This window comes from Amblyomma mixtum, chromosome 3 (genome assembly GCF_055824585.1).
Source record: "Amblyomma mixtum isolate Tamu chromosome 3, ASM5582458v1, whole genome shotgun sequence".
Classification (NCBI taxonomy): domain Eukaryota; kingdom Metazoa; phylum Arthropoda; class Arachnida; order Ixodida; family Ixodidae; genus Amblyomma; species Amblyomma mixtum.
In genome coordinates, this window is record NC_143014.1 from 26,215,190 (window position 1) to 26,239,507 (window position 24,318).

A 24,318-nucleotide genomic window follows, 5' to 3' on the forward strand; every position below is an offset into this window, starting at 1 on the left:
AGTTACAACACCACGTCGGGCGCCATTGGCTATGAGAACTCGGCTCTCGCGACCTCTCTCCAGCAGCTGCACGGGTCAGTGCAAGTGCAAACGTGGGGCATAGCATCACTTCAGCTAATGGCAAAGGGCGGGAATTTCAAAAACCGTATAATATCGGTTGGGGAATTGCTATAGTATACTACCCCTATTTTCTCACCGGAGGTGAAACTACATAGCAGACGATGAGAAAACTGTTTATTTGTACACACACACACACACACCCAAAAATAACCGCGCACACATATGAACCATCGTGGAGCATTTCGCCATGAATTTTTATGAACCCCAGTCTCCTTCACTCCCGAAAATGTCAATGGTATTACTAAGAACGAGAGCTTACTTGAGAACTCTTCATACAAGAAAGTTGTCATCACTATACCTCAAGGTCATTAAAACATACAAAAAGCATTGTAAACCTTAAAAACATTCACAAAAAGTTTCGTATTGTGAATTTGAAAAGTTCTCGAAATAATAAATACACGCCAGTAATGAGCAACAGCAAAAAGCTACATGCCTCATCTTTAAAACAAAGTGACATTAAAATATCTCTGTACTTATTTGACTTGTCCTATAAATGGACTCTTACACACGCAGGAAAAACCTGCAAGCCAGCAAGTGACAAATTATAAAAACTTTACAGCCATAATAAAATAGCATGCGAGATGCTCCCGCAGATATTGGCATGATAGATAAAACAACTGTCCTCATACGTGAAAACAGCTAGCTTCTCCTCTCCATTAAATAAAAATGGCCATTGAAAAAGAACCCAATACCATACCATACATGAGCACATCAAATCCGATACGTTGCAACCACCACACACTAAGCTCTGACATCTATATGACACAATCATGCAGCACATGATGCAGATGGCACAAAATCCAATCCTGGCTGGGGCTGTTCCCTGGTGCACTGCAGAGCACAACTGCCTACAACTCAAAGCAGCCACGAGCCTAAAACTTCTTCAAGGCGCGAATATGCAGGGCAGCACGAGACTTGGAAGACGCTGCTTCTGTTTTGGCCATACTACGATACCGTCGTAGGTCAGTCTCATAGCCTTTGTGTCGCATGGGAATGTAGCCTTGAGGTGTACACAAGTCCTGCACACAGATTTTACAGAATGAATGACACTTTCATAACATGTCAAGGGCAGAGAACGCACGACAAAAGCACCACCAAGTCAAAACACACGAGAAAGAGATTATGCACCGAATGTGAGATGCAAAGCGACGTTTTTGAAAATCTGCTGCTTGCTCTTTAGTCACAGAAACTGGCCTAAAAACATTTTTTACTATGCAGGATATCACAAACTGAACAGTTACGAAGCTGGCATTTTGAATGGAAGCGTTTCACCTCACAAATTACTACAACCATTACTACCACTGTTAAATTTACTCTCACCTTATGCTACAATAAGGAGCAGAAAAAAAAAATTGTTGCAAGTTTCCCTAAAAAGAAAATGTGAGCACATAATATCAAGTCACACTCCCATGTCTGTGGCTAAGAAGCTGCATAACTAACCAGGGTGTTGAACTGCCATTTTTTCGGGTTCGGTTCAGACTCAGATTCACACTTTTCAGGTTCAGTCAGCTCCAGAGCGGCATTTCGTTCCGGTCTGAACCGGTTAAAAGGAGTTTGGGACCGAAAATATGTTTGAATGAGGATATATTTTCTAGAAGTACAGCAACGGCTTAGAGGTAGAGCATCTGCCTCGCACGCAAGAGGACTGAGGTTCAAATCCTGGTGCTGCCAATTATCAATCTGATACAAAAAAAAAAAAAGAAAGATGGCCGATTTGCATAGTTAGACCAAATACGAATTAGGTGCTAGCAGTTCAGTTTTCACTGCATGGATGGCATTTGTTCGGATGGCTATAATGGGTTAATGTCCATATATGCGGAACTGGCCATTCTCTACATTCACAGGTCCCTGCAAGTCTTCCTAGCACTCCTCGCAGAGTGAAGCAGCGTTCATGCGATGCGCCACTGCCCTTCTGTGGCAGGTGCTGCCATCAGGGGGACTTGGCATGCTTGGATTGGGTTGCGATCCAGGTTTCTCTTTGCGAGCAGCCTCTCACGATTAATTGAGCTGCCGCCAGACATGGTGGGCAGGCTGCTAACCTGCCATAAAACCGGCTTTAGACAAACAGACAAAAATTGCTAAATGCGGGGAATGTCCACTAAAAACTCCGTGTGTCGATGGAGTTACATAACCAAGCCTGGGATGTGGCCTCACCTCGGTGGCCAGGATCGACAACGCACTCTCTCACCAAATAGGATTTGGCCACCCTGGTGTAGTGCTTGGCCACAACCTACTATATGAATACACCAATTAACCCTGGCCCTCACACCGCAGTGGCTGTGGGGCAACTTGATGAAGGCTGCGGTCAGACCTCTGGTGCAGTAGAGGATGCTAAAAATCTCTGGCTCTGGAGAGGCCGCCATTGGAAACTGAACCTGGCAACATGTAATGTAACTTGTACTGTAACATGTAGTGTGTGCGTTGACCTATATTTAAAGTCTTTTTTTTTTTTTTGAACAGCAAGGGGCGTGAGTTGCGGGGTCAACATATGCAGCAATGCACCGTATACATTCCACATTAAGATCTTTGTAGAACTTTTTTAGGACGTATTCGCAAAATCTCCGTGTGAAATGTGCATCCCTTTTGGAAGCCTTAATTCCAGGAGAAGTATGCAAATTATGTAAGTAAATACAGTGTCATGATGCGAAGTGGTGTGGACGTGACAAAAGCATGACTGTGGGTAAGATTACTGCTTGCAAGCGGAACGCGGGGAGCGTTGAAGTTCGTGATTTTTATTTTTATTTATTTTTTTTCCCCAAAAGATTATTTTTTCGAAGTTCATAGATTTTTTGGACTTCTCAATTATTCAGACCATTTTCTGCGTCGCGCAGAGTACGAACAATCAGTCGATGACTGTAGTTTGTGTTGTAGACGCCACTATCCTTTCTCATAGGTTTAAGTCCATGGCAGAAGAGGGCAGGAAGACTGGATTATTGACAGCACAAAACAAAGTGAACAAGGGTTGAGGGGGAGCCTCAGTTTGCTAGCCAACGTTTCGACAAGAGGACTTGTCTTGCCTGGCTCAGACGAAGACAAATCCTCTTGTTGAAATGTTAGCAGGCAGACTGCTGATGCTCCTCTTGTTCACTTTGGTTTGTGCTCATAGGTAGGGTGCCATCCTTGCACTGCCCAGTGCAACTCTCAATGGCTAAACCTGTGCTGTAAGACTTCTTTTTTCTGGGGGGGGGGGGGGGGGGGGGGGGCTGAACCACAGCCACAGCCCACAACCGCAGCCCACCAAAAGTGGGGCTGAACTGAGTCCCAAACAGACTCTGAACGGTTTCTCTGAACCATTCCAATTCGGACCTTGTTCCAAGATATTTGGGTTTGGTTTGGTTCCGGGCAAAAATACAGGCTCAGTTCTGGTTTTGGATTCTGGTTTTGGATTCCGGTTCGACACCCAGTAACTAATGCACCCTCCAGATCTATCTTACCTAAATGGGTATTGATGTTTCTTCGTGTACATCGCACACTATGCAAAGAGATCACCTGAAGACTAGTGAAGCAACAAATTACTCACACAACAATGCAATTATGACATTTTCACTCAACTCTGGTCTGAGCAAGTAGTACATCCCAGTCTTAGCTAGCATGACGTGAAACTTGCATCTGATGATGTTAAAGAACAAAAAAGAAAGATACAAGTTGCCAACAACTACTGCAAGAGACCGAGCACAAGAACTTGCTAGTACACATCAGACCACGCTAGGCAAAACGTTGCCTTTATGTTTGATACTGGAAAAATTTAGTAGCAAAATCTTGCTTTGCTCATGTTTGCACAGAACATGACACAACAATCAAACAATAACAACAAACAGCAGGCTAAAAACGTATACTGTAAAAAAAAAACACTTGTTCCAACTCAAGCACTCATGAACCAAACACACAACCATGAAAAGCACTGCTGATGTTCAGAGTGGAAAGAAAGCTATGTGCATGACACAAGTTGGGAGACCAAGTATACAGTCACCAACCGATTTTTCACACTTCCTATGAAGTACGAATTGAGCATTTAGCTCTCAGTAGGAGAAACGTGGCTTCAACAGTGAGCTCATTCTGGCCGCGCACCCTACCAAACCACTGGCGTGAGCCCCGCCACGCGGCACTGGTGCACTCTCTGACCATACTTCCATGGCTGGTTTTCACATTTATGCATTCTGACCACCCTACCTGAGTGATGTAAGCTTTTTGCATGCCATAAAAGTTGATAAGAAGCAATGAAAGTGAACAAAGACAGACACCAATAACGCTGCGGGCGACACTTTTCAATTGGCTTCAAACTTCCATTAGCGCTGTTTTTCGAACCACACTGAGAAGGGAGGCAAAATAAATAAATAAATAAATAAATAAAAATAAAGAAGAAGAAGAAAAGCTGATTGACACACCTTGCCCCCCCCCACCCAGAAACGTGAAGAGAAAGATGGACAGGAGGAGAGGTGGTGGCGGCAAGGGGCAGTGTTAGCCTTCCGATCCTACCAACAAAAAACATCGAGAAGCTTACTTCGTTCAGTTAGTCACCCCGGCCCTGTATATAGTGCGTACGCGAAGGGACGACTCCGTCAAAATATGAGACTGTGGCCTGACACGGCAAGGCAACAATTTCATGCAAGCTTCTGCTGCGTGTGTGCAAGTTATGGGTGGTTGTCACTGGCAGCACCCAATCTCAGCACAGGGTAAGTGAAGCAAGTTTTCGTCTGAACTTTTTAGTTTGAATTTTTAAGTGGAATAACTTTCATTTACATGCTCCGATTTCAATAATTCTTTTTGCTATGGCCCCTGGAACACATAACGAATCCACGTAGCAATGCCTCAAAACACACAACTGCGCTAATTAATCAAACTGTACAACTGGCTCATAATGCCCCTAACTTCCAAATTTTGTTAATTTACTCCTATGAGTTTAACTCCAACTCAATCGCCAGCTAGATGTGGCGTGCATGTCAATAAAATTGACCTTTTTTGGTTAGAAGCAATTTCGAAAATTGATTTCGGCATACTTTTATCAGCGTTTCTGAAGTTTAAAGGAGTATGACACTTAATATTTGGTGTGCACGTTTTCTTGTTTGTAATGATGCCTAAGGCATTATTCAGGGTTCGTACAAGCTATACAGAAAAAAATTCAAGGACTTTCAAGGCCCTTCTAGGAGGTTTTCAAGGACTTGCTACGAAGCTGTATTTCGTAGTTTCGAAACACAAAAGTATTTTCAAAAAATAAATATCTTTATTGCACTCAATGTAAAATAACATATCTGTCAAGACACACCAAGGAAAGTTCAAGAGACCTCCTGAAGCTTTGCCTCAATCTCTTTGTTCAGGTTTAACAATTGCTCAGCCTTAGCCTTTGCTGCTTTTCTCATAGAATTTGATTTGATTATGTAAGTGAGGTCATTGGCTGCTTCCGCCTTTTCAGCATAGTCGTCTGCTGATGCAGTCAGATCGCTAATAGCTGCTTCCAGTATCTTCCTTTTTTTATTGAGGCTGTCAAGCTGGTCCTCAGCACAGCGCTTTTTTGACTGCTTGACACGTTCTTGTTCCAGCCTTTTCTGGGCTTCCAAGTAAGCACTATAATGATGCCTTGCAGCTGATACCGCCTTCCTCAAATCTTTTGTGATGACAATGTTAAAGATACCACCTGCTTTTTCCACTGCATCGCACACAATTCGTTGCGAGATGTATACGAGAGGCCTTTCAAGTTCTCTACAGAGATCTGTCGGTTTATGCTAAAGCCTCTCTCAACAGTTGCCTGACCATGGCTTAGCACAAGCAAAGATTTTACAACTTTCCACAGCTCTGCATAAGAAGCATTGAACTGCAGAAGTTCACTAAAAAAGGTGTCCAGACTGGTGGCTTTCTCGAAAAGTCGCAGTTGATGTTTTTCTTGCAACAGCTCCGTGTACTCTGCAAGTACAGAGTCTCGATGCTGATCTGTCAGCCTCCCTGCCGCAATGAGTGCTTCCAACACTTTCTTGAGGCCTGCCAGGCACTCATTAGGCCTGCAGCACATTTGTCGAGGGTCAAGCGAGGAAAGGCCTCTAACCACTGGGAACCTCAAGGGGCTCTTCTCAAGGACCTTCTTCGTCACTGCGACTAGGAACTGCTTACACTCCATCTTGAACTGAAATATATCCTTTGCACTTGTATTGCTCTTCTTCAAGATTTGTTCGACTGTGTGACCAACATCCACTTTTTCCAGTGGTGTATGATTCTTTGGGTCCTCTATATCAATTTGCAGCATGCCAGTGATCCCCGTTGCTGAAGACAATGTAGAACACTTGATAAATTTTGTCATTAACTTTCTGACTATCGTCTCCAAGTCTCTTGCCAGAAGAAATAACATCGGTTTGTCAGTTTGGAATTCCATTAGGAATGGCTTCAGTGTGGCAGCAACACTAAGAGCAAAATTCAGCTTTGCCACTACTAATGTGTCCTGAATGAATTCAACAATGTTCTGAAAAGACACACACTTTGGCAGACTCACTTGCTTCTTCTTTGCGGATTCCACAAACTTCTTCACATCACTCCAGAGTTCCAGAGCTCTTTCGATGACAGCCACATTCTCAACCCATCGATGGGCAACATATTTCAGAGGAAATACTGCCTTCCCAGTGAGTGCTGAAAAATCATGCCTCCTTGCAGGGGCATCCTCAAACAGTGTACTCACACTGGACAAAAGGGTGTCGAGTCCCCACTTGCTCGCTATGACGCCTGCCTTGTAAGCATTGTGCACAGTGTGGAGGCTGCAAGTACCCAAGTCAAGACACTCCTGCAGGTGAGATTGCAGCATCTTGAAAAACTTCAGGTTCACGTTGGGTCCGTCCATTGAGATTTGAAGAATCTTCGCCAGTGGCAACGGTTCTAGTGCACTCAAAAGTTGGTCTTTAATATCCTCAGCCGTTGCGTGCCCCATGAAAACAGATGTGTAGTACTTCGTTACCACCTTTCTGGACGCGTCCCAAAATCTTATGTGCACGTCCATTTGCTTCTCTTGAAGGCATTCGTTAGCAGACTCATCAAAAAGTACGACATAGTTCTCGCACCGCTCTATATCTCGTTGCAGCGATGACAGAAAAAAAAGGTCTGAGGCCGTGGCAGGTTATGTAAGCACATTTCTTCTCGCCACATGAGAAGCCTTTAGCGATCTCGCTATCAGGAAACATGCGTTTAAACAACTCGCCTACTTCCGACGACGATCTGTAGGAGCAGTGGGATGTGACTAACTTCAGCGTCCATAAAATTTCCGCATCTGTCACCAGCTCGTTTACCTTGCACGCGATATTGACGTCAGACGACTGCGATGGAGTATCTACGGGTCGCGCGCTCGCGCTAGTGGAAAAATACTCGCGCACCGAACCTGCCGCTGCTCTCTTCATACAGGGACGGATTCAGACAGACACTTTTCCGAACCCTTACCTGTATTCCCTCATGCACCCAGGGGACTACCATCCGTCCTGCAAATTATGCCAACACCCTAAGGCGGATGTTCATCACATACTTAGGGCTTGCCCTAATACTCCAACTCCCCCTTTTCTGAGACTCGACGACCAGGAGAGATGGGAGGCCGTGCTGCACAGCTCACAGCCGGAGGTTCAGCTCCGGATGGTGACCTGGGCCACAGAGGTCGCCAGGGCCCATGGGCTCCTGGCCACCTAGCGCGACCGCGAGGGCCCACCTGTTCCTGCAACCCCCTTATCCTTATCCCCACCCTCACTGGCTTCCTTTCAAGGGTTGCTTAATAAAAGTTTTTCCTCCTCCTCCTCCTCTTCATACAGGCGCTGTGCTTTGCACTCTTCATGTGGCTTTTCAGTGCAGACTCGCCCATAGTAACCAGGTCGAAGCACTTCCCGCAAGGCTTGCATTTTGCTCGATGTGGATTCGTAGCATCTGGTGCCACCCAATCCTTGTAGGCGCTGTTACTGAGCCACGCGCTCTGAAATTTGCACTTTCCGGGCATTTCTGCGGATCGCGGGATTGCTGCAGTCACACGCAGAGAACTGTCTGAACGCACGGCTGCACAGAGTAAACATCAGCGTACGCACGTGCAACGCAAAACTATAGTGAACTAGAATACTCTCTAGTGGCGCGAGCGGCGAGGCGCAGGCAAGCCTTTTTCCAACAGACGCCACCAGATGGCGCCACCGCAACTTTTCCTAGGCACGGGAATTCGCGTAGTGTTGAAAAGTTCGTCTGTTATCTTGCGTTTTTCAGCTCATTTACTAATTATAATCGCTCATTTATTTTTTCTTGCTGTTCTCCACCTGTTAGTTACAATGACTAGCCTTCTTAAGGATTAAAACGCGTGTCCGAAAACCACGTAATTAAGCGAGGATACAACGTTCCTACTGTCGCGTCGTTGACTAAACTCCAACTTCCAGAGTGATTTTCTGGCGCGAAACGCCATCGCAGAATGCCAAGCGGTCAGCATCACATGCGGAGCAGATTATTTGCGCGACCATTACTGTGGTTTGAAGATCAAAACCCGAAAGCAATGCCATTTAGAGTGTGTACCCACCGTCATTTATTCCTCACCCCCTTTAAACCATTTAAGCTAAATTTGATGCTGCATTTTGAGCTCATATATGGTTTAGAGAAGTCAAGGCGCTTGTAGATATGATCTATTTACCGCTATGATGTGAGTTTTGGTGGTATTGTTGATTTAGTAATAATTATTAAATTGATGTATGTACACATGAACACCATATGAAGCTTTTATTTGCAACTGACTTCAGTGCAGAAATGATAACAAAAAAATCTTGTTTGCGAAAATCCACAACTTCCCTGCCATTGACTTGTTCAGCACCTATTCAATTTAAGGTGCTTTGACGCGCGGCATGTGAGGTAGCGAAAAACGGGACAAGGTACCGAGAAAGACGCACACAACACAGGCGCTAAGTCAACGCGCCGCTTTGACACGGTATGTGAGTTAGCGCAAAACGGGACAAGGACGCACACAACATAGACGCCTGCTGTCGCTGGCTCCGTTAATGCTCTTCGTGAAGAAATGCAGACGAGTTGTGAGGTAAAATGCAGTTATTTCTGCAGCTATGGTTTGAGCGTGCTCAGGGCATCCAAGCAACGAACTTTCGCGCGACGTAACCAGCAATTTAAAAGGTTAGCCTGCTGTCGCTTGATGCCACAACAACGGAAGAATGGTCAGGAACAGCTTTTGTGAGCAGTGCGTCGGCTGCGTTCAAGTTTCCGGCATCGAGAAATATGTCAATCAGTTTCTCCCTCCCAGAGCAAGTGTCTTGCTCACCAGCATCTGCATTCAAGAGTGAACTTAGAACAGCGGGCTCGCAGTTTCCTCTTGACACAGAGTGCGCAAGGTTGCTGAAGCTGACACAGTTCACTGTAGCAATGAATTGCTGAAGTGTAGGATGAGTACTGCATCCTGATGACTGCCTGACAATGCCAAAAAGATGATACACGGGGTCATGGCTCACCCTGCTTGTCATTACTTGACTACTTCAACAGCGATAAGGTACTGCTTAGTGTTACACGCAGTGCAGTTACTGCGGACTGACTTAGAAAGCCTCGCTGCCCATTTGTGTGGCGTTCCCACTCTGACAGAAACGACAGAAAAGAATTCAACTTCTCGGCTGATGCAGAGGAGGCAATGCTTCAGCTGGAAAGCGTGATGTCATGACTTGAATAACACCACGAATGAATGGTCCTGCAAGAGCAATCTTACAATGAGATGCATGTACAGCTAAGAACCATTCAAAGTGTTACGTCAATACCAGATTTAGCTAAACAACAAATTGGCAGTGGTTTAATCATGATTCAACCGAGATAGATGAGCGATAGCTCGGTTTTGCGTAGTTTTCATTTGTTTTTGGATTCTACTCGTTGAGACCTTTTAAACGATATGAGTTGCTGCTGTATCGCGAATTTGTTTTAGTCATAATTATCTAACGGAACTTAATTAGGACCTGCAATTAGCGCACTTCAATCGTACTCGAAATAAGCTATCCATCGATATATGTCTTGAAACTGCAGCATGAAGTTCAATATGGAATCACAAGTAACTTTTTATTGGCAGCTAATTAAGACTTAAATTTACCCAATGCAATGATACTCAACCGAAGCTATCCGACATATATTGGTGCGGCAAACAACGATGCTTTTGGCGCCCGGATAGCCGGTGCGGCAACCTGGCGCAAAACAGTGGGAATCAGTTCTTCTTATCGCCATAGCTTCGTCAAATTCCCTGTCATTGGTGCAACAAAGTTCCTGCTCACTGCTATCACTACTTAGCAGCAAGATACGAACGCTGAAGTGAAATTATCTGCGTAACAGCGCGCGCGCAAAGCGAGCTAAACCACACACCGCATTGCCATGTCCTGCCAACGCGCGCGCCGGAGGCTAGGAAAAGGCGCAGCAGCGCCCCTGCCGGCCGTCAGTGTCAATTCGCTTCACCCGAGCTGGCCCCAGCAGCCACCGGTCGCGCCACTAGAAAGTATTCTAGTTCACTATACGCAAAACCACGAGACGCCGAACCAACGGCCGGTGATGTCGATGGCGATACGGCCGTTCACTTTTGAACGGGCGATCACGCCACCTCAATGTGGCCAGCTGTCTAACGGGCTCCACCAAACTTGTTAAAATTTCAAGAAATTTCGTGTAACGGTCAGTAGAAAACTATGCGCTGAGAAAATAATCATTTTCCCACTTTATGCACGGGTTTCGCACCGATTTTTCTTTGTGTATATCGCGATTTCCATCTCGCACAGGAAATTTCAAGGACTTTCAAGGGTTAAAAAAAAATTAAGCACTTTCAAGGGCCTTGAAAACGCAATTTTCAAATTCAAGGGTTTTCAAGGGTTTCAAGGACCTGTGCGCACCCTGAAATTTATTATACATGGATTACCATCTGGTATGGTTTGGTTTATGGGGTTTAACGTCCCAAAGCGACTAAGGCTATGAGAGACGCCGTAGTGGAGGGCTCCGGAAATTTCGACCACCTGGGGTTCTTTAAAGGGTCCCTGAAAGGGGTGTCTGAGGTTGGCAAACAAATACTTGCATTATGTAGAGCGTAGGCCACTGAACGTTCATGCCGCGTACAATACATCAAAGGCGAGTAGATAATTTACAATACATTTTCAAAAACTACCTCTCCCGAGCCTCGCGGCGACCAGCGGCGGTGAACTTCCGCCCGAATCCGTACTCATTACGTCAGTTTGTACTCTTTACGTCACAAGTGCTGGGCTATGATTGGTTCGGGGTGCCAACGTGAAATCACGCATTTAACAAACTAGAAGCTCTAGATACTTCACACTCTTACTCTTTTCGGAAACATTTCGCATTTCAGCAAGCGGAGTTGTCGTTTATATGCATGTTTACGCAGTTATTGTGTGTTCGGTGTCAGAAATTAGTACTGCACTTCCGGTTTACAATGTTTTCGTCTGCTCGTGCAGCTTGTGTCACTCCGCCGGTGCCGCCGTCGAACCGAATCGAGAATCGAGGTGCGATTTGGAGTCGCCGCACTACTGATTTCTGTCGCGACCTCCGTCGCATGCGCAATCAAAATGGACCGGCCGTGCTGTGTCGTTGGTTGCAAAGCCAGGGTTCGGCAAGATGTTGCCCTTCGGCACTGTCTGCCGAAAGATGGAAGTGAGCGAGTCGTCGTCGTCGTCAGGATTCAGCGCTCGATTTCTGAACGGCGTGTCCTTAAAAGCTTGGCCGACGCGCTGCACCGATCGTCGCTTGCGAACTGCCGCCCCACTACAAGCAGGGAGACACGGAGCGGTGAACATCGCTGCGCCGCCCTACCCAAGCTCCGCTCACAACCGGTGTCGCACTTCGCCGCCGTGCAGCAATGCCTGAGCGCTGCTTGAGATGGTGTACAAATATCACAAGGCAAGATCGCCTTGTTATCAGAAATACTTCTCGAGCAGCGACAAAGCACGCCTGCTTATGTTGCGAGCTTTCGGCAACGGCACCGCTCGCGGGCGCTCAGGGCGACAAGCTCTGCTGCTGCCTGGCTGCCGTGGTCGTCGCTAGGCCTATTGCCTCTTTGGCATCGAAGCTGCAGCGGCCGGCGCTTCGGAAGTCGCCTGAGCTATAATACAAGGCTTACTCTACACATCGCTTTGCAGTCAACAGCATCATCTCACAATAAAATAATAGTATGGTCACTTTCCGCGACTCCTTCTGCAGCGAAGCGAGCGGGCGCCAGGCGAGTCGGACCCCACGTCGCGCCAGCGGCAGCTGCGAGACGGTTGTGGCAAGAAATTTGCTCGTATCACAGTCGTTACCTTTACCAGCAGCTAAGTATTGGTCAGCTATCCTCAAAAATGACACATTTTTCACATTTCTTATCCCAGGGTTTATTATTTACGTCAAGAACACACTTTAGCTCGTTTTTATGTCGCCGGCAGACGGGATCCAGGCTGGCCGGTGGCCGGCATGCTCGGCGTACATCACGTTCACACAAGAAAATGCAAAACAGCCATGATACCAGCGAGGATGCTTCCTAGATTCGAGCAACGAAAATATGTCTGTGCAAAAGTGGATCTTTCGGCAACGACACCGCCTGCGGCAACGCCGCGCGACGAACTGCGCGCTGGTCCCAGGCTGCCCTAGTCGTCGCTAGGCCTATCTGGTTTCGCATTGAAACCGCAGCTGACGGCGCTTCGGAAGTTGCCTGCGCTATAATAAAAGGCCTACTATTCACATCGCTTTACTGCGAACTCGTCCCATAATAAAAGATATGTTCGATTTCCACGATGCCTTCAGCAACGGAGCTAGCAGACGGTAGGTGAACCGCACCAAGTAGCAGCAGCACCAAATCGGCTGTTGGATGAAATTTGCTTGTATCGCAGTCATCACTTTTACCAGCAACTCGGTATTGGCCAACGATCGTCAGAAATTATGCATTTTTGACATGCATCTATCCAAGGGCTTGCTATGGACGAGAACAAACAATACTAGCGCGTTTTTCAGTCGCCGGTGGCCGGCATCAAGGCTGGCAGGCCGGTCCGGCGTGGCTCGGCCCCGAGCGCCCTGAGCAGCGCGCTGTACGGCATCATGACGCTGCCGCTCTCCGCACTCGTATTGGCTCCCGCTTCCCGTCGTTGCGTTTTCCGCGCGCGGCTTGTCGTAGACATCCAGCAGGTTGGACGCAGGCGACGAGCTGCGATCGGTTGTTACGACGTCGTTCACAACGGCGCGCCGCAGCGAATCGCACACACTTTTCGCACATGTGTCCCCGCCTTAAGGCTGAAATCCCATTTCGGCACTCATCCGCAAAAGTCGTTCCTTCAGCTCGGGGTCTATAGTACGAGAGAAGCCGCAGCGACGGTTGCGAGACACAGGTGAACATAGCAGACAGCGGGAAAGCGAGCGAGCGATCGAGCGAAAGAGCGCGTCAACCGGAAGTAAACAAACCGATCTCGTCGATGACGTATTTGTGGGCGGAGCATGGTCCCGGCCTGTAATCTTTATTTTTTTATGGTTCGCTCCGGTGTACGAGTTGAGAGGGAAAAGGCTGGTGGTCATTTTTAATAGCCATTATCTCTGGTTCCGCACAAGGTAGAACAAAAATTTTTGCGGTAGGATGATGGATCGTTCAATGTCTATCAATACTTCGACTTCTCTTTGCCTACATGGACACCGTTTCAGGGACCCTTTAACGTGCACTGACATCGCACAGTACACGGGCCTCGAATTTCTCCTCCAAAGAAATTCAGCCGCCGCGGCCGGGATCGAACCCGCGTCTTTCGGGCCAGCAGCCGAGCACCATAGCCACTGAGCCACCGCGGCGGCGATTACCATCTGGTATTCTCCTACGAACTCTAAATAATTCATAACTGAATTTCTTTCTCGTACTGTTTCGGTTTCAGTTTCAACAGCTGAATGTGAACTGTGACATCAAGGTGTGGTTATAGGTCGCGTGAGGCATGGAAAAACTGCAATATAATCGCTGCTTCTACATGCTTTGTTATTCCGGCTCTTGAGAAAGGCTGGCTTCAGCACTGCAGAGAATTAAAACAATGAAGTGGCAATTATATTGACGTTTTTCTATGCCTCATGTGATATAAAACCACACTCTGTCATCACAGCCATCGTTTGGCTACTGAAACCGAAACAGTATGACAGCAAAATTATTCAGTGGTCATAGGCGAATACCACATGGTTATTCAAGCATAGTAGTGTCTTCCACATCATTGTAGAGAAGAAAACGTGCCGCCAAAATTAGGTGTCTATACTCCTTTAAACTGAAACATGCAACCCCCAGTTTTAGCACCTTCGATAAATGACACTGGTGTGCATTGCTGTGCAATTTCATCCTTCATAAATTGCACCTCTGCACACAGGGATCCATTACCATGGGCCCTGGTTTTTGGGCAACTCCGATGCAGGCTTACTGAAGGTGCCATTAGAGTATGCAATCACGTGTGGCTTGTGTATAACAAAAGGCATTCTGCCAGTCATGAGAATGCCAGTTGTTGACAGTGTTGAGATAGAAAAATTCGGAGAGGTGCTATGCATTGTGCCATGCGTATACACTCCAGTTGAAAAGCACTGCCATTTGCTTCAGCTCGCTGTCTCCGTGAAATCGTACATTGTCCACGCGCTTCGTTGCTGCCTCTTCACGCATTTCAGAAAAAGGGACTTAGCACTGATGAGTTCCATGAAATGTGCCTCCTACTGATGTTTGCACAGCAGATGACATCAGAGAACAGTACGAACTCACACCCATGTATGTATGCGCATTGTGCCTACCAGCAAAGATTAAATTCCACTTTATTCGAACTAGTGTTCATCCCCCTTTAATACCCCTGCTACACGGGCGTTTCGAATGCCTTCCAACCGAACGTCATTCGACTCGAATGCCAAACGTGCGCTGCTACACGACGTTTTTGGACGGCATTCGGTTGGAATGACTTTCCAGTCGAAGGAGCTCCGCGGAGACATTCCAGATTTTGGAATGCCTTCGAAACGCGAACACAGCCCGAACCAACCAATAGCCGTCGCCGCCGCCGTCTCTTCGCCCCGCCCACCGCCGCGCGACTGCTTTCGGCTCTGTGGCTGTGTTCATTTCGATACCCGCTACTCGCTTTTTTCTGCTGTTTGTTTAGCAAATAGTTCGTGTTCCGTCTAGGTGAGTGCTTGCAGATAATAGTACACCAATGAACATTTACCGCGTGAGCATGAAATTTCCCCAGGAGTGCGCCGATGAGGACGACTGCAGTCATACTGCTGTTTACATTGGTTTACATCGCTTCGTATGAACAGCTTGTGCTCGTTTGCAAGACACAAAACGAAATATGCGCTTTAGTTCTATTAAATAATATCTTCTCTTCTGTACCGGTTGTACGCGTGCTTGTTTACGCAGTGCGACAATCTGTGGGAAGCGCCGACACGATCGCTCGCCTGAGAAACACTTGACAGCCGGGTTGTTGACATCGGATGATCGGCGCTTCTCGCTAATTTTCCCGGCTTCCTCCAACATGCCCAGTACTTTATTTTAAGCTACTTTATCCAGAAGTATGTTTGGTGACCGTTCGCGTTAACTGAAATGGCCTAACTTGTTAGTTACAAGCTAACGACGGCGACGACTGCTGCTGGCCGTAAAGCACTGCTCGGCAGCTCGTGTCACACCGCCGCTTCCCGTTCATCGTATGCGCGTCCTGCGATGTAAGCAATAGTTGATTTCATGTCCCTGTTGTCAAAACTACACTCGTTGACCATTTGCATTCGCTAAAACTTGTGAATTCATTCTTCACAACCACCGCAATCACCGATCCAACCCTGCGGATTCGCTAGGCCTAGTCGTCGCTGAAGGGAACGGAGTCGTCGTCGACTGAAATTAATTTGGCAAGTGGTTATCGCTATCGAGTGTCCAAGTGTGCACATGTGAAATATAGCCGTTCGTTTCGCTTATTTCCAATACGGATAATGTATAAGCGCGCATGTATTCGCACTGTCCCCTCATCAGCGTGTTTTCGCTCAGCCGCCGAACTCCCGAGGGCATATGAAGGCTGACCGTCCGCCGATCGGATTCGTCGGTGTCGTTTAGCCAAAAAACTTGTCCCACTACAATATTAAAGTGAACTGGATAGTTCACTATAATCACATGATGCTGTTCACCGTGATAGTGCCGTTGTCGGACTAGTGTGACCGTCGTCGTCGTTGTACACTGAAAACGAGCCGAGAATTTCGAATGCGTTTGGAAAGTGCCGTGTAGCACCGCGGGAGTCCGTCGAGTTCGAATGCCATTCCAAGTCTCGAATGCCATTCGACTCAGATGTCATTCGAAAGTACCCGTGTAGCACAGGTATAAGCCTATATTAATGAGGTTCCACTGTACACATTATGTGGCAGCTTGACTACAGGAGGCAGTGCTGTGGTGAGTACGAATGAGGTCTGAAAAATCGAGAAATCAGTGGTGACGTGTCTGCAATTTCAGTTGCTCTTATACATTCGATCCACTGGCATGGGGCAGTACCGCGAAAAAGTTCAAATAATCAAGCATGCCTGAAAAATCAAGGGGCCCGAATGTTTGGTTCAAGGAGAACCGCTTGTGGCAGTAAGAATTTTTCAATGAGGAGTATACGGGCACTTCAGCAACAGTGGCAGTAATTCTAGTCATAGACCACTAAAACACCCAAGCATCTGCGCTTTGTGTCTGCCTCTTTTCAGCAGGGACGCGCAAAGAATATTCAAATAAAGCGCATGCTCGGCAGGATGACAAAACCTCTCACACAACAGTCATTCAGCACAAGTACTTTGGTATAGCCCACCGGAAATTCTTCATAGAATGCCTTGTAGCCACCTTCAAGAACATAAATCTCGGGATGATTCAAATCAGGATACTTGTTAATCTGCCGGTCCTTTTCACGTAGCAGGCGTGAGCTGCATTGCAAGAAAACAAATTTAACCACTTTCAACCACTACTGTTTGTTGTAAGAATCATAAACAGTCAAACTCGGATATATCAAACTCGTGAAAAAAACACCTAACAGTTTGTTATAATATCTTATTTGATACAAAAATAGCAGTAAATTTAACATAAAAACACACTGAGCTGGAAAAAAATGCATTTCTGTGATAGCCAGTTACTGCGCGCAGATTATCTAGTGAAATAGTCACGAATTTTTATGTTTCTTCATCTTCATTGCCTCAAAGGGAACAAATTTTCAGTGTAATCGATGAACTCCGAACAGATGAGACATCAGCCTTCTAACAACGTGCAAAAGCGACGAACCATGTCGAGTGCACAGAGCACGTCGAAGCACATAGGTACAGCTTCTCTCAAGTCCTCGTCACAATTTGCGGCTCAAGATTTTTTTCACCTCGTTCAACTCGCTTGACAATTTACAGTTTCATGGAAAAGGGGAGTTCTGCCATTCCGTGGCTGTCAAGCGCACACAGAGACAATGAAAACTATGCGAAACGGCTGATGGCAGCACAACGCTCGGTACGTATGAACTGCATGACACTCCAGGGCACAACACGCTACAAATGCATACTCTGATTAGCTGACCTATGACCTATGTCATGGAGAATCCATGTCATCATTGGGCTACACGTGCTACATAGCACCACAGCACCGATAGGACTCGCAGGTCCATGTGGATACGCTAACCCCTGGAGATCTGTTGAGGGAAAGCCAGTTTCTTGAGGTGTTGCCCAAAGGTCGATCTACCAGATGTGACGGGTAAATTATTGTGCCATGTACAAATGCACAAAGCTGGAGGCACCACACGAAAACTAGCACAGAGTGCTGCCCACTGCAACAATGTCCTGCACCAAGCCAGTTGAACATTTTAAATCGCCATTGTGATGTTGAATGCTTTCACAGTGTACAAATGAAAGCAGGCAGATATAACAGCACAGATGTAAAAGTGCTGTGCACGATGCAGTGATTGTAAGAGAAAATATATACCCAACTTGGTGAGCAGTTTTTTGGTGTAAGCTATTGGTTGTTTTTAAAACAAAAGAAGAAAAAAGCTTTTTTTTTTGTCCCGCACCAAAACATGCATGAATGATAAATTATTTCTGCTGGAAAGAATAACCAGAAAAAGCCGGAATTATCAATTTTTTGTTGAATAACCCATTTCTACAAGAATTTAAACCAAAGAAATAGTGCCTGGTTTTTACCCCCTAAGAAAAAAAAAAAAATCTGAAAAACAAGAAGCCCTAAGTAAATGGTATCCTCAACTAACTGATCTGTGAGCATGACATTCACACGCATGGTTTCAGAACTTCACTTGCTGCAGTTCTCCAGCTCACTGCAAGTGAAAAGAATGCTGCTCGTGTACTTGCCATTACACAATGGAGCTACACATACATGACTGGAAAAGATCATGTTGATGGTTGACATGCTATTCATATAACACAAAAAACTTTCAGCAAGATCTCCGATGGAAATTTTGTAATGCATGGGAGAAACATAAAAAGAATCTCAAATTGCAGCTTTTATCAGGTGAAATGCATTCAGACGTTGTTCAACAAAGGCTTCTTTTTTTACTCAAAGCACATGCACGTAATGAAAAAAAGGCTGTTCTTGCACTCACAGCTTTGGACCACGTTCGGAGGAAAATTCACAATGGAAGACCAAAACGCGGCGAAAGTTTGGAGTTGGTGCAGCTTTCTCAAGGAACTCTAACCACAGGTCCTCGGAACTGAACACATTAATGGCACCCTGAAAGAATACAAATTCATAAGGACAACATCTGAATGGCAAGCATAAAAACAAAACCATTAACTTTTTCAGAAGCACATAATAAAGAAAAATCAGTTTGCCGGTGTGAATGCTTTTCTACGAAGATGCCACGTGAGGAAGCCGCCACCTGCGTTCTAGGCCTAGCTGCAGAAAACCATGACATGAAGTGGTTGTACTTCTACCGCTCCAGACTACTCAGCCGCTAATGTCAATCAGCTCTCGCTAAATTACCACCTCAGATGCAGCAGTGACATTCAAGACATTCGATGATGGCAGCCTGAACTGAATTAATAAGCTCCTTTAGCATACCGTGTTACCGTTACCGGCACCGGAGTGCCGGGAGCCCACGCGTATCCAATGCGCATGCGCAAATCGCCTTGACGGCGCCAGATGGCCCCACGTACCCGGCAGCTGCACGCGCACCTGCAGCATTGGGACCAATCAGCGCGTGCTCACCGGCGTTGGGCGGGCTCCCGGTACTCTGGTAAAGGTAACAGTAACACGGTATGCTACAGGTGTCTAATGTCCTGTTTCCAGCAAATAACAAAACAAAAAGAAAACCTCAAAAATTGCCACACAGGAGTAAAGAAATTGCACGCTTCATGTAAGTTAAGAAGATGAATGAATAAAACATGCCAGCATTCAATAGAACATCTAAGTTGACATCTTTGCTGCTGCCAAGTTAAAACCATGGAGGCTTGCAAGCATTAGGCATGTGGTGTTTGCCACCTGAATACAGCTTCCGAGTTGTTTCTGTTCGCGTATCCAGTATATATGATAGCCGCCGCGGTGGCTCAGTGGCTGCTGCCTGAAAGACACGGGTTCGAACCCAGCCGCGGCGGTCAAATTTCTTTGGAGGTGAAATTCTAGAGGCCCACGTACTGTGCGATGCCAGTGCACGTTACAGAACCCCAGGTGGTCGAAATTTTTGGAGCCCTTCACTACGGCGTCCCTCATAGCATGAGTCGCTTTGGGACGTTAAACCCCAATAAACCAAACCAACCAGTATATATGATATAGTGACTACAGAAAGACTGCCCAGGCATTTTAGAGCGGAGCTCTTAAGTGCCTGTTCGTGGGTTGAGCCACGTAGCCGCAGTCGATGTAACTGAGCCAAACCATAAATAAATGAATAAATAAATAAAAATAAACCCTGTTGCAACTGGGATTCGAACCCGCGGCGCCGCGAACAGATCAGCTTCGCTGGCAACTGCACGAAAGCACTAGGCTATCGCCGCCTCATGTTAAACTTCAACACAATCTTGCGCTGTGCACTGCACACTGTCGTCTTGTTCAACTAATATTGCTACCGGACTAATATACACATTCTCGTGCTGTGCATTGCACATCATCGTCTTCTTCAACTAATGCTACTATGAAACTAATATCGTCACCAGATGTGCTGACGACCAAGCAAAGCAAAACAATGAGCCTACAAAGACAGAGCACTAAGCTATCACTGCAGCCAATCAAGCCTCATGTTAAACTGCAACACACTCTCGCACTGTGCACTGTACATCGTCGTCGTCTTATACTAATACTGCTATCGAACTAATATACACATTCTTGCACGTTGTGGTTTGCACATCATCGTCTTCATCTACTAATATTACTACTTAACTAATATCGTCGTCACACGCGCCGACGACCCAGCAAAGCAAAACAATGAGCCTACAGTGCCTGAGAGACCTACAGAGCTGCGCTCAAATTTCGTAATAGGATGTATTGTAATCGTCCTTAGAATTTTTTTTCTTGCTTCATTTCATATCGAAAATAATAGTTTACACATCCTAAGCAAAATTCACCCAACAACCTATAGGGCCACCTGTCCACTCTGCGGGGAGGTCCATGGTATTGGGAACCTGCACTGGTCAGGGGGCACGCCTAAACCTGACACCCAGCGCCATCTGGTTTCAAAATGAGTAATCACATAGTAGGACGGAGCAGACAAGCCGCTACATCAAGACTGGAGTGGTCGTTGGCTTGTCAGGTTCCTGTTGCCTTTATAGACGTTCTGTATCAGCTTCGATGCTCCGAAGAACAAGAGCTTTTCCATATTAGTTTAGCAACACGACTTCATCGCTGCAGTTGCTTGCCAGCATCGATACCGGCCATGCTGTCACAGCACTGCGGAAAACATGCCACCGTTGATGCTGCACTACGGGTTTCAAAGTAAAACTCCTGTTTAGCACTTTTTTTTAAGCGCTGGTTTTCCTGAGAAGGGCGGCAGCATTTGCATGGCAAATTATATATATGCCGGTAAAGAAACGCTCTCAAACAAACAAGCTTTGTGTGCCAATGCACGTGTTTAACATCCAAGTGTACTTATTCCGTGCTATACATGCGCTACATACAGTTAACCTGTAACATTTTTTGTGCTTTCGAAAAACTATGCTGTAATCTTAACCAGGCAAAAATCTGTCCACTTTGGTTGTACTTCGTGCGTCGTAATTTATAACACATGCAGCTGTGTGAGAGAGTAATCCAATGGAACCATAAATGGGCATGAAGCAAATACCTGTCCTTGCGCCTCAATACATGTGTACTACAATATGATATGATTATGATCGTGTACGACTGCCATTACACGGGGTTCGTCGAGGTTCCCAGTGTTCATGCTTTCAAGATTAACAGCATGCATGGGTTACCCAGGTGCATCATATGTATCATGCACCTGCAAGGCCTGTTTTGAGGGCACTGCAAGCATGACGCTGTTAAGACACCGCTGCCATGATTCATGACAGTGGTAAGCCACCCCCAAAAGATACAGGCGTGGGGACGACACAGTGACCCTCTGTGGCAGACTAGTAGGCCCAAGTACTTTCTATTTTTAGGAGCCAAAAACTTTAGTTTAGAAAACTATCCAACATCGAAAGTTATTCCATCCAGTGTCATGCAATGCGCTATACGGAATTTGCGGCCTGTCATTAACGGCGCGAAGTCTGTGATTTCTTCAACATATGCTTCTCCTGAAAAAAAAAAAAAAAACGTCAATGCAGCCGTTAACGGCATACCTACCTCAACAATTAAGCTACGTCATTGTGAAGCACAGCCTCCAGCAGCACAATTAAATACAGAAAAAATGATTATATGTTCTATATAAAAGGAATAAAGCTATGTAATCGCTATGTAAACAGGGTGACAGATGGTGGCGTTAACAAGCTGGTTACAACAGGGAGATGATCACTTCCATAGGGGTTGTCTCAAACCCTCAATTTAAAACCGTTACAAACAGATGGAGAACTAAAAGACAAATCTAAACCGCTCATTTCTCTCAAGCTCGGAGAGCAGTAAGTAGGTTTATCGTTGTGCAGTAAACAAACATTATTACATAGTATAAAACCCTCGATAACTTTACCTCTGGTGTGTTTTTGCATGCCCCAAAAGCAGGAATGGCCGTTAAAATCTAACTACCAAATACGGCTGTGGTAGCTGGTCTGAAAGGTCTTCTAAGTAAAGACCAGTTACTATAAGATTTGGCTCTAGATATAGACAGCAAACTAATTCTTTTGTGCAAGCAAAGTGCCTGCTACAGCTTGGAATGTGTTTTTTTTAATACTAGTTCATGAGCCGCGATGGCATTTTTTACTATTATGGCAACTCCACCCGACTGCCAGCTTGCCTGCTCTCGGTTGTGGCAAAAGACTGTATATTTCTTGAGTATATGCGTGTCCTGGGGCCTAAATTTGTTTCTTGTATACACAAGGCTACAGGTGTGAGTGTGGATAAGATGTCTTTTATGCCGTCTAAGTTATGTAATAATCTCCTACAATTCCAGTGGATTAGGAATGCCATGATAATTTTTTGGAGATGTATATCGAAAACTTGGGTCTCTGTTTGTTTGGGGCCCGTTATTACGATATTTTCCTTTTTCCATTCAAGAGAACTCCGCCGCCGCTGCAGGAGAGGTGAGCTCGGTGTTGTGTTCATTGCCTCCCAGAGGCTCTGGAGGCCTGCAGAGAACCCGCGGGTGTATAGTTTGCAGACCTCTCCAGACTGCCTTTTGGGTGGCCAGCCCAGAGGCCGGCAGACCCTTTTTCGAAGGTGATGGGGCAGCCTTCGCTGCGTCTGCCTCAGGCTCACTGTGTGTGGCCTGAGAAGGTGCTGAAGCCTGTGGTGCCCCACCCCGTTGCACCACATGGGCAAAATTTGTTATCGCCGTGAACCAGAACGTTCCCTGTGCTTGTGCAAATCATTTTCGCGCTTCCTGAAATGTTATGTTTTCCTTAGTGTTAATAGTACTATTTCCTTCTCTTTCTTCCAGGATCGACACGACCTCTAGTACGCAAGGTGGTCCCCTTCACAATTCGCGCACAGTGGTGCAGCACTGCAGCTCTCAGATTCATGATCATTTGATGCACATTTTGCACAGGTTTTGCGACTGTGACAACTCTTGGAGCTACGGCCAAATCTTTGGCAGTTAAAGTAGCATCGAGGATTTGGGATGAAGGCTTGCATAGTTATCTCCACATATCCTACTTCTATAGATACTGGAAGTTGGCCAGAGGCAAATGTTGACTATGCACTCTGTGAGTAATTCTTTATCTTTACAAAGTTTTATTCGGTGGACTTCAGTGACGTTTTTGTCCTTAAGACCCTCTACATTTCTACTTTGGTGAAATCGTGTTCAGAAAATCGTGTTGAGAAAATAGTGTTCAGAAATCATACCTTTTACTGTGTTCAGGGATCGATGAGCAATAACAGAGACAGCGATGTTTCCAAAAGTCGTTAGATTTGGTAGTTCGGAATATTGTGCTATGTCACGGATCTGGAGGAATAGGTCACCGCTGGCCAGTTTTGTCACCTTGTAGCCAAGGCCCAAGGCATCAGTCAGAGACTTAGAAACTATGAATGGAGATATTTTCCTGGCTGGTTTTTCTGCTTCTTCACTGTGTACCACATGATACTTCAGGAACTCTTCTTATTTTCTAGTTAGGAACTGAGCGGTTACATCGGTCCGCACTCTTTTATGAGGGTGATCGTTTTGTGGGACAGGGGCAGCCACAGAATGTATGTGTTCTTCGGTCATGGTGACAGCCACCCACCAAGGAGCCCAACAAGGGGACGGAGCAGGAACTTGCAAGCAAGTCTGGCCCATGCCAGGTGTACACCCCAACTGTAACCTAATATGACCTAACACAGGGTAGTTTGCCACACAGTGTTAACCCTAGCTGCCTATAAAAAGTAAAAAAAAAAACCGAGAGGAGAAGACAGGAGAGTTATGAGAAAGAAAATAGGGAAGTTAAAGATGAAATAGAGGATTAGAAAAGGTGACTGCCCATTTCTCCCAGTGGGGTCAGCCTGGAGGTGCTGTCTACAAGAAGCTGGGGCCAAAGTGATGTGTGGTCTCCGCTGAGGGGCCTTAAAGGTCCAAATGCACGGCACTGAGTCAACCACCACGGACCTCTTTTTCCCGGACATGGCGCTGCCACACACGGCTAAACGTGGGTGCTCGGGTCCGTGGTGTGACGACACACCATCATCTGCATGTTGCAGATGCCCCGGTGGGGCAAAACTTAGAACAACAG

General features: G+C 46.2%; 1 protein-coding gene and 1 pseudogene across 4 annotated transcripts in view; both read right to left on the bottom strand.

The window, feature by feature from the left end:
- Positions 1-217: 217 nt before the first annotated feature.
- stg (string) overlaps positions 218-24,318 on the bottom strand; it is a 151,728-nt gene continuing 127,627 nt past the window's right edge. For all 4 annotated transcript variants that reach the window (XM_089578437.1, XM_089578438.1, XM_089578439.1 and 1 more), the window contains 3 exons: positions 18,642-18,769; positions 16,866-16,977; positions 218-1,139 (listed from right to left, as the gene is read on the bottom strand). In XM_089578437.1, coding sequence (XP_089434563.1) covers positions 993-1,139; positions 16,866-16,977; positions 18,642-18,769 — 387 coding nt within the window. In that variant the 3' untranslated portion in view covers positions 218-992. The remainder of the gene's footprint in view (positions 1,140-16,865; positions 16,978-18,641; positions 18,770-24,318) is intronic.
- LOC149349474 (uncharacterized) lies at positions 3,314-7,841 on the bottom strand (annotated as a pseudogene).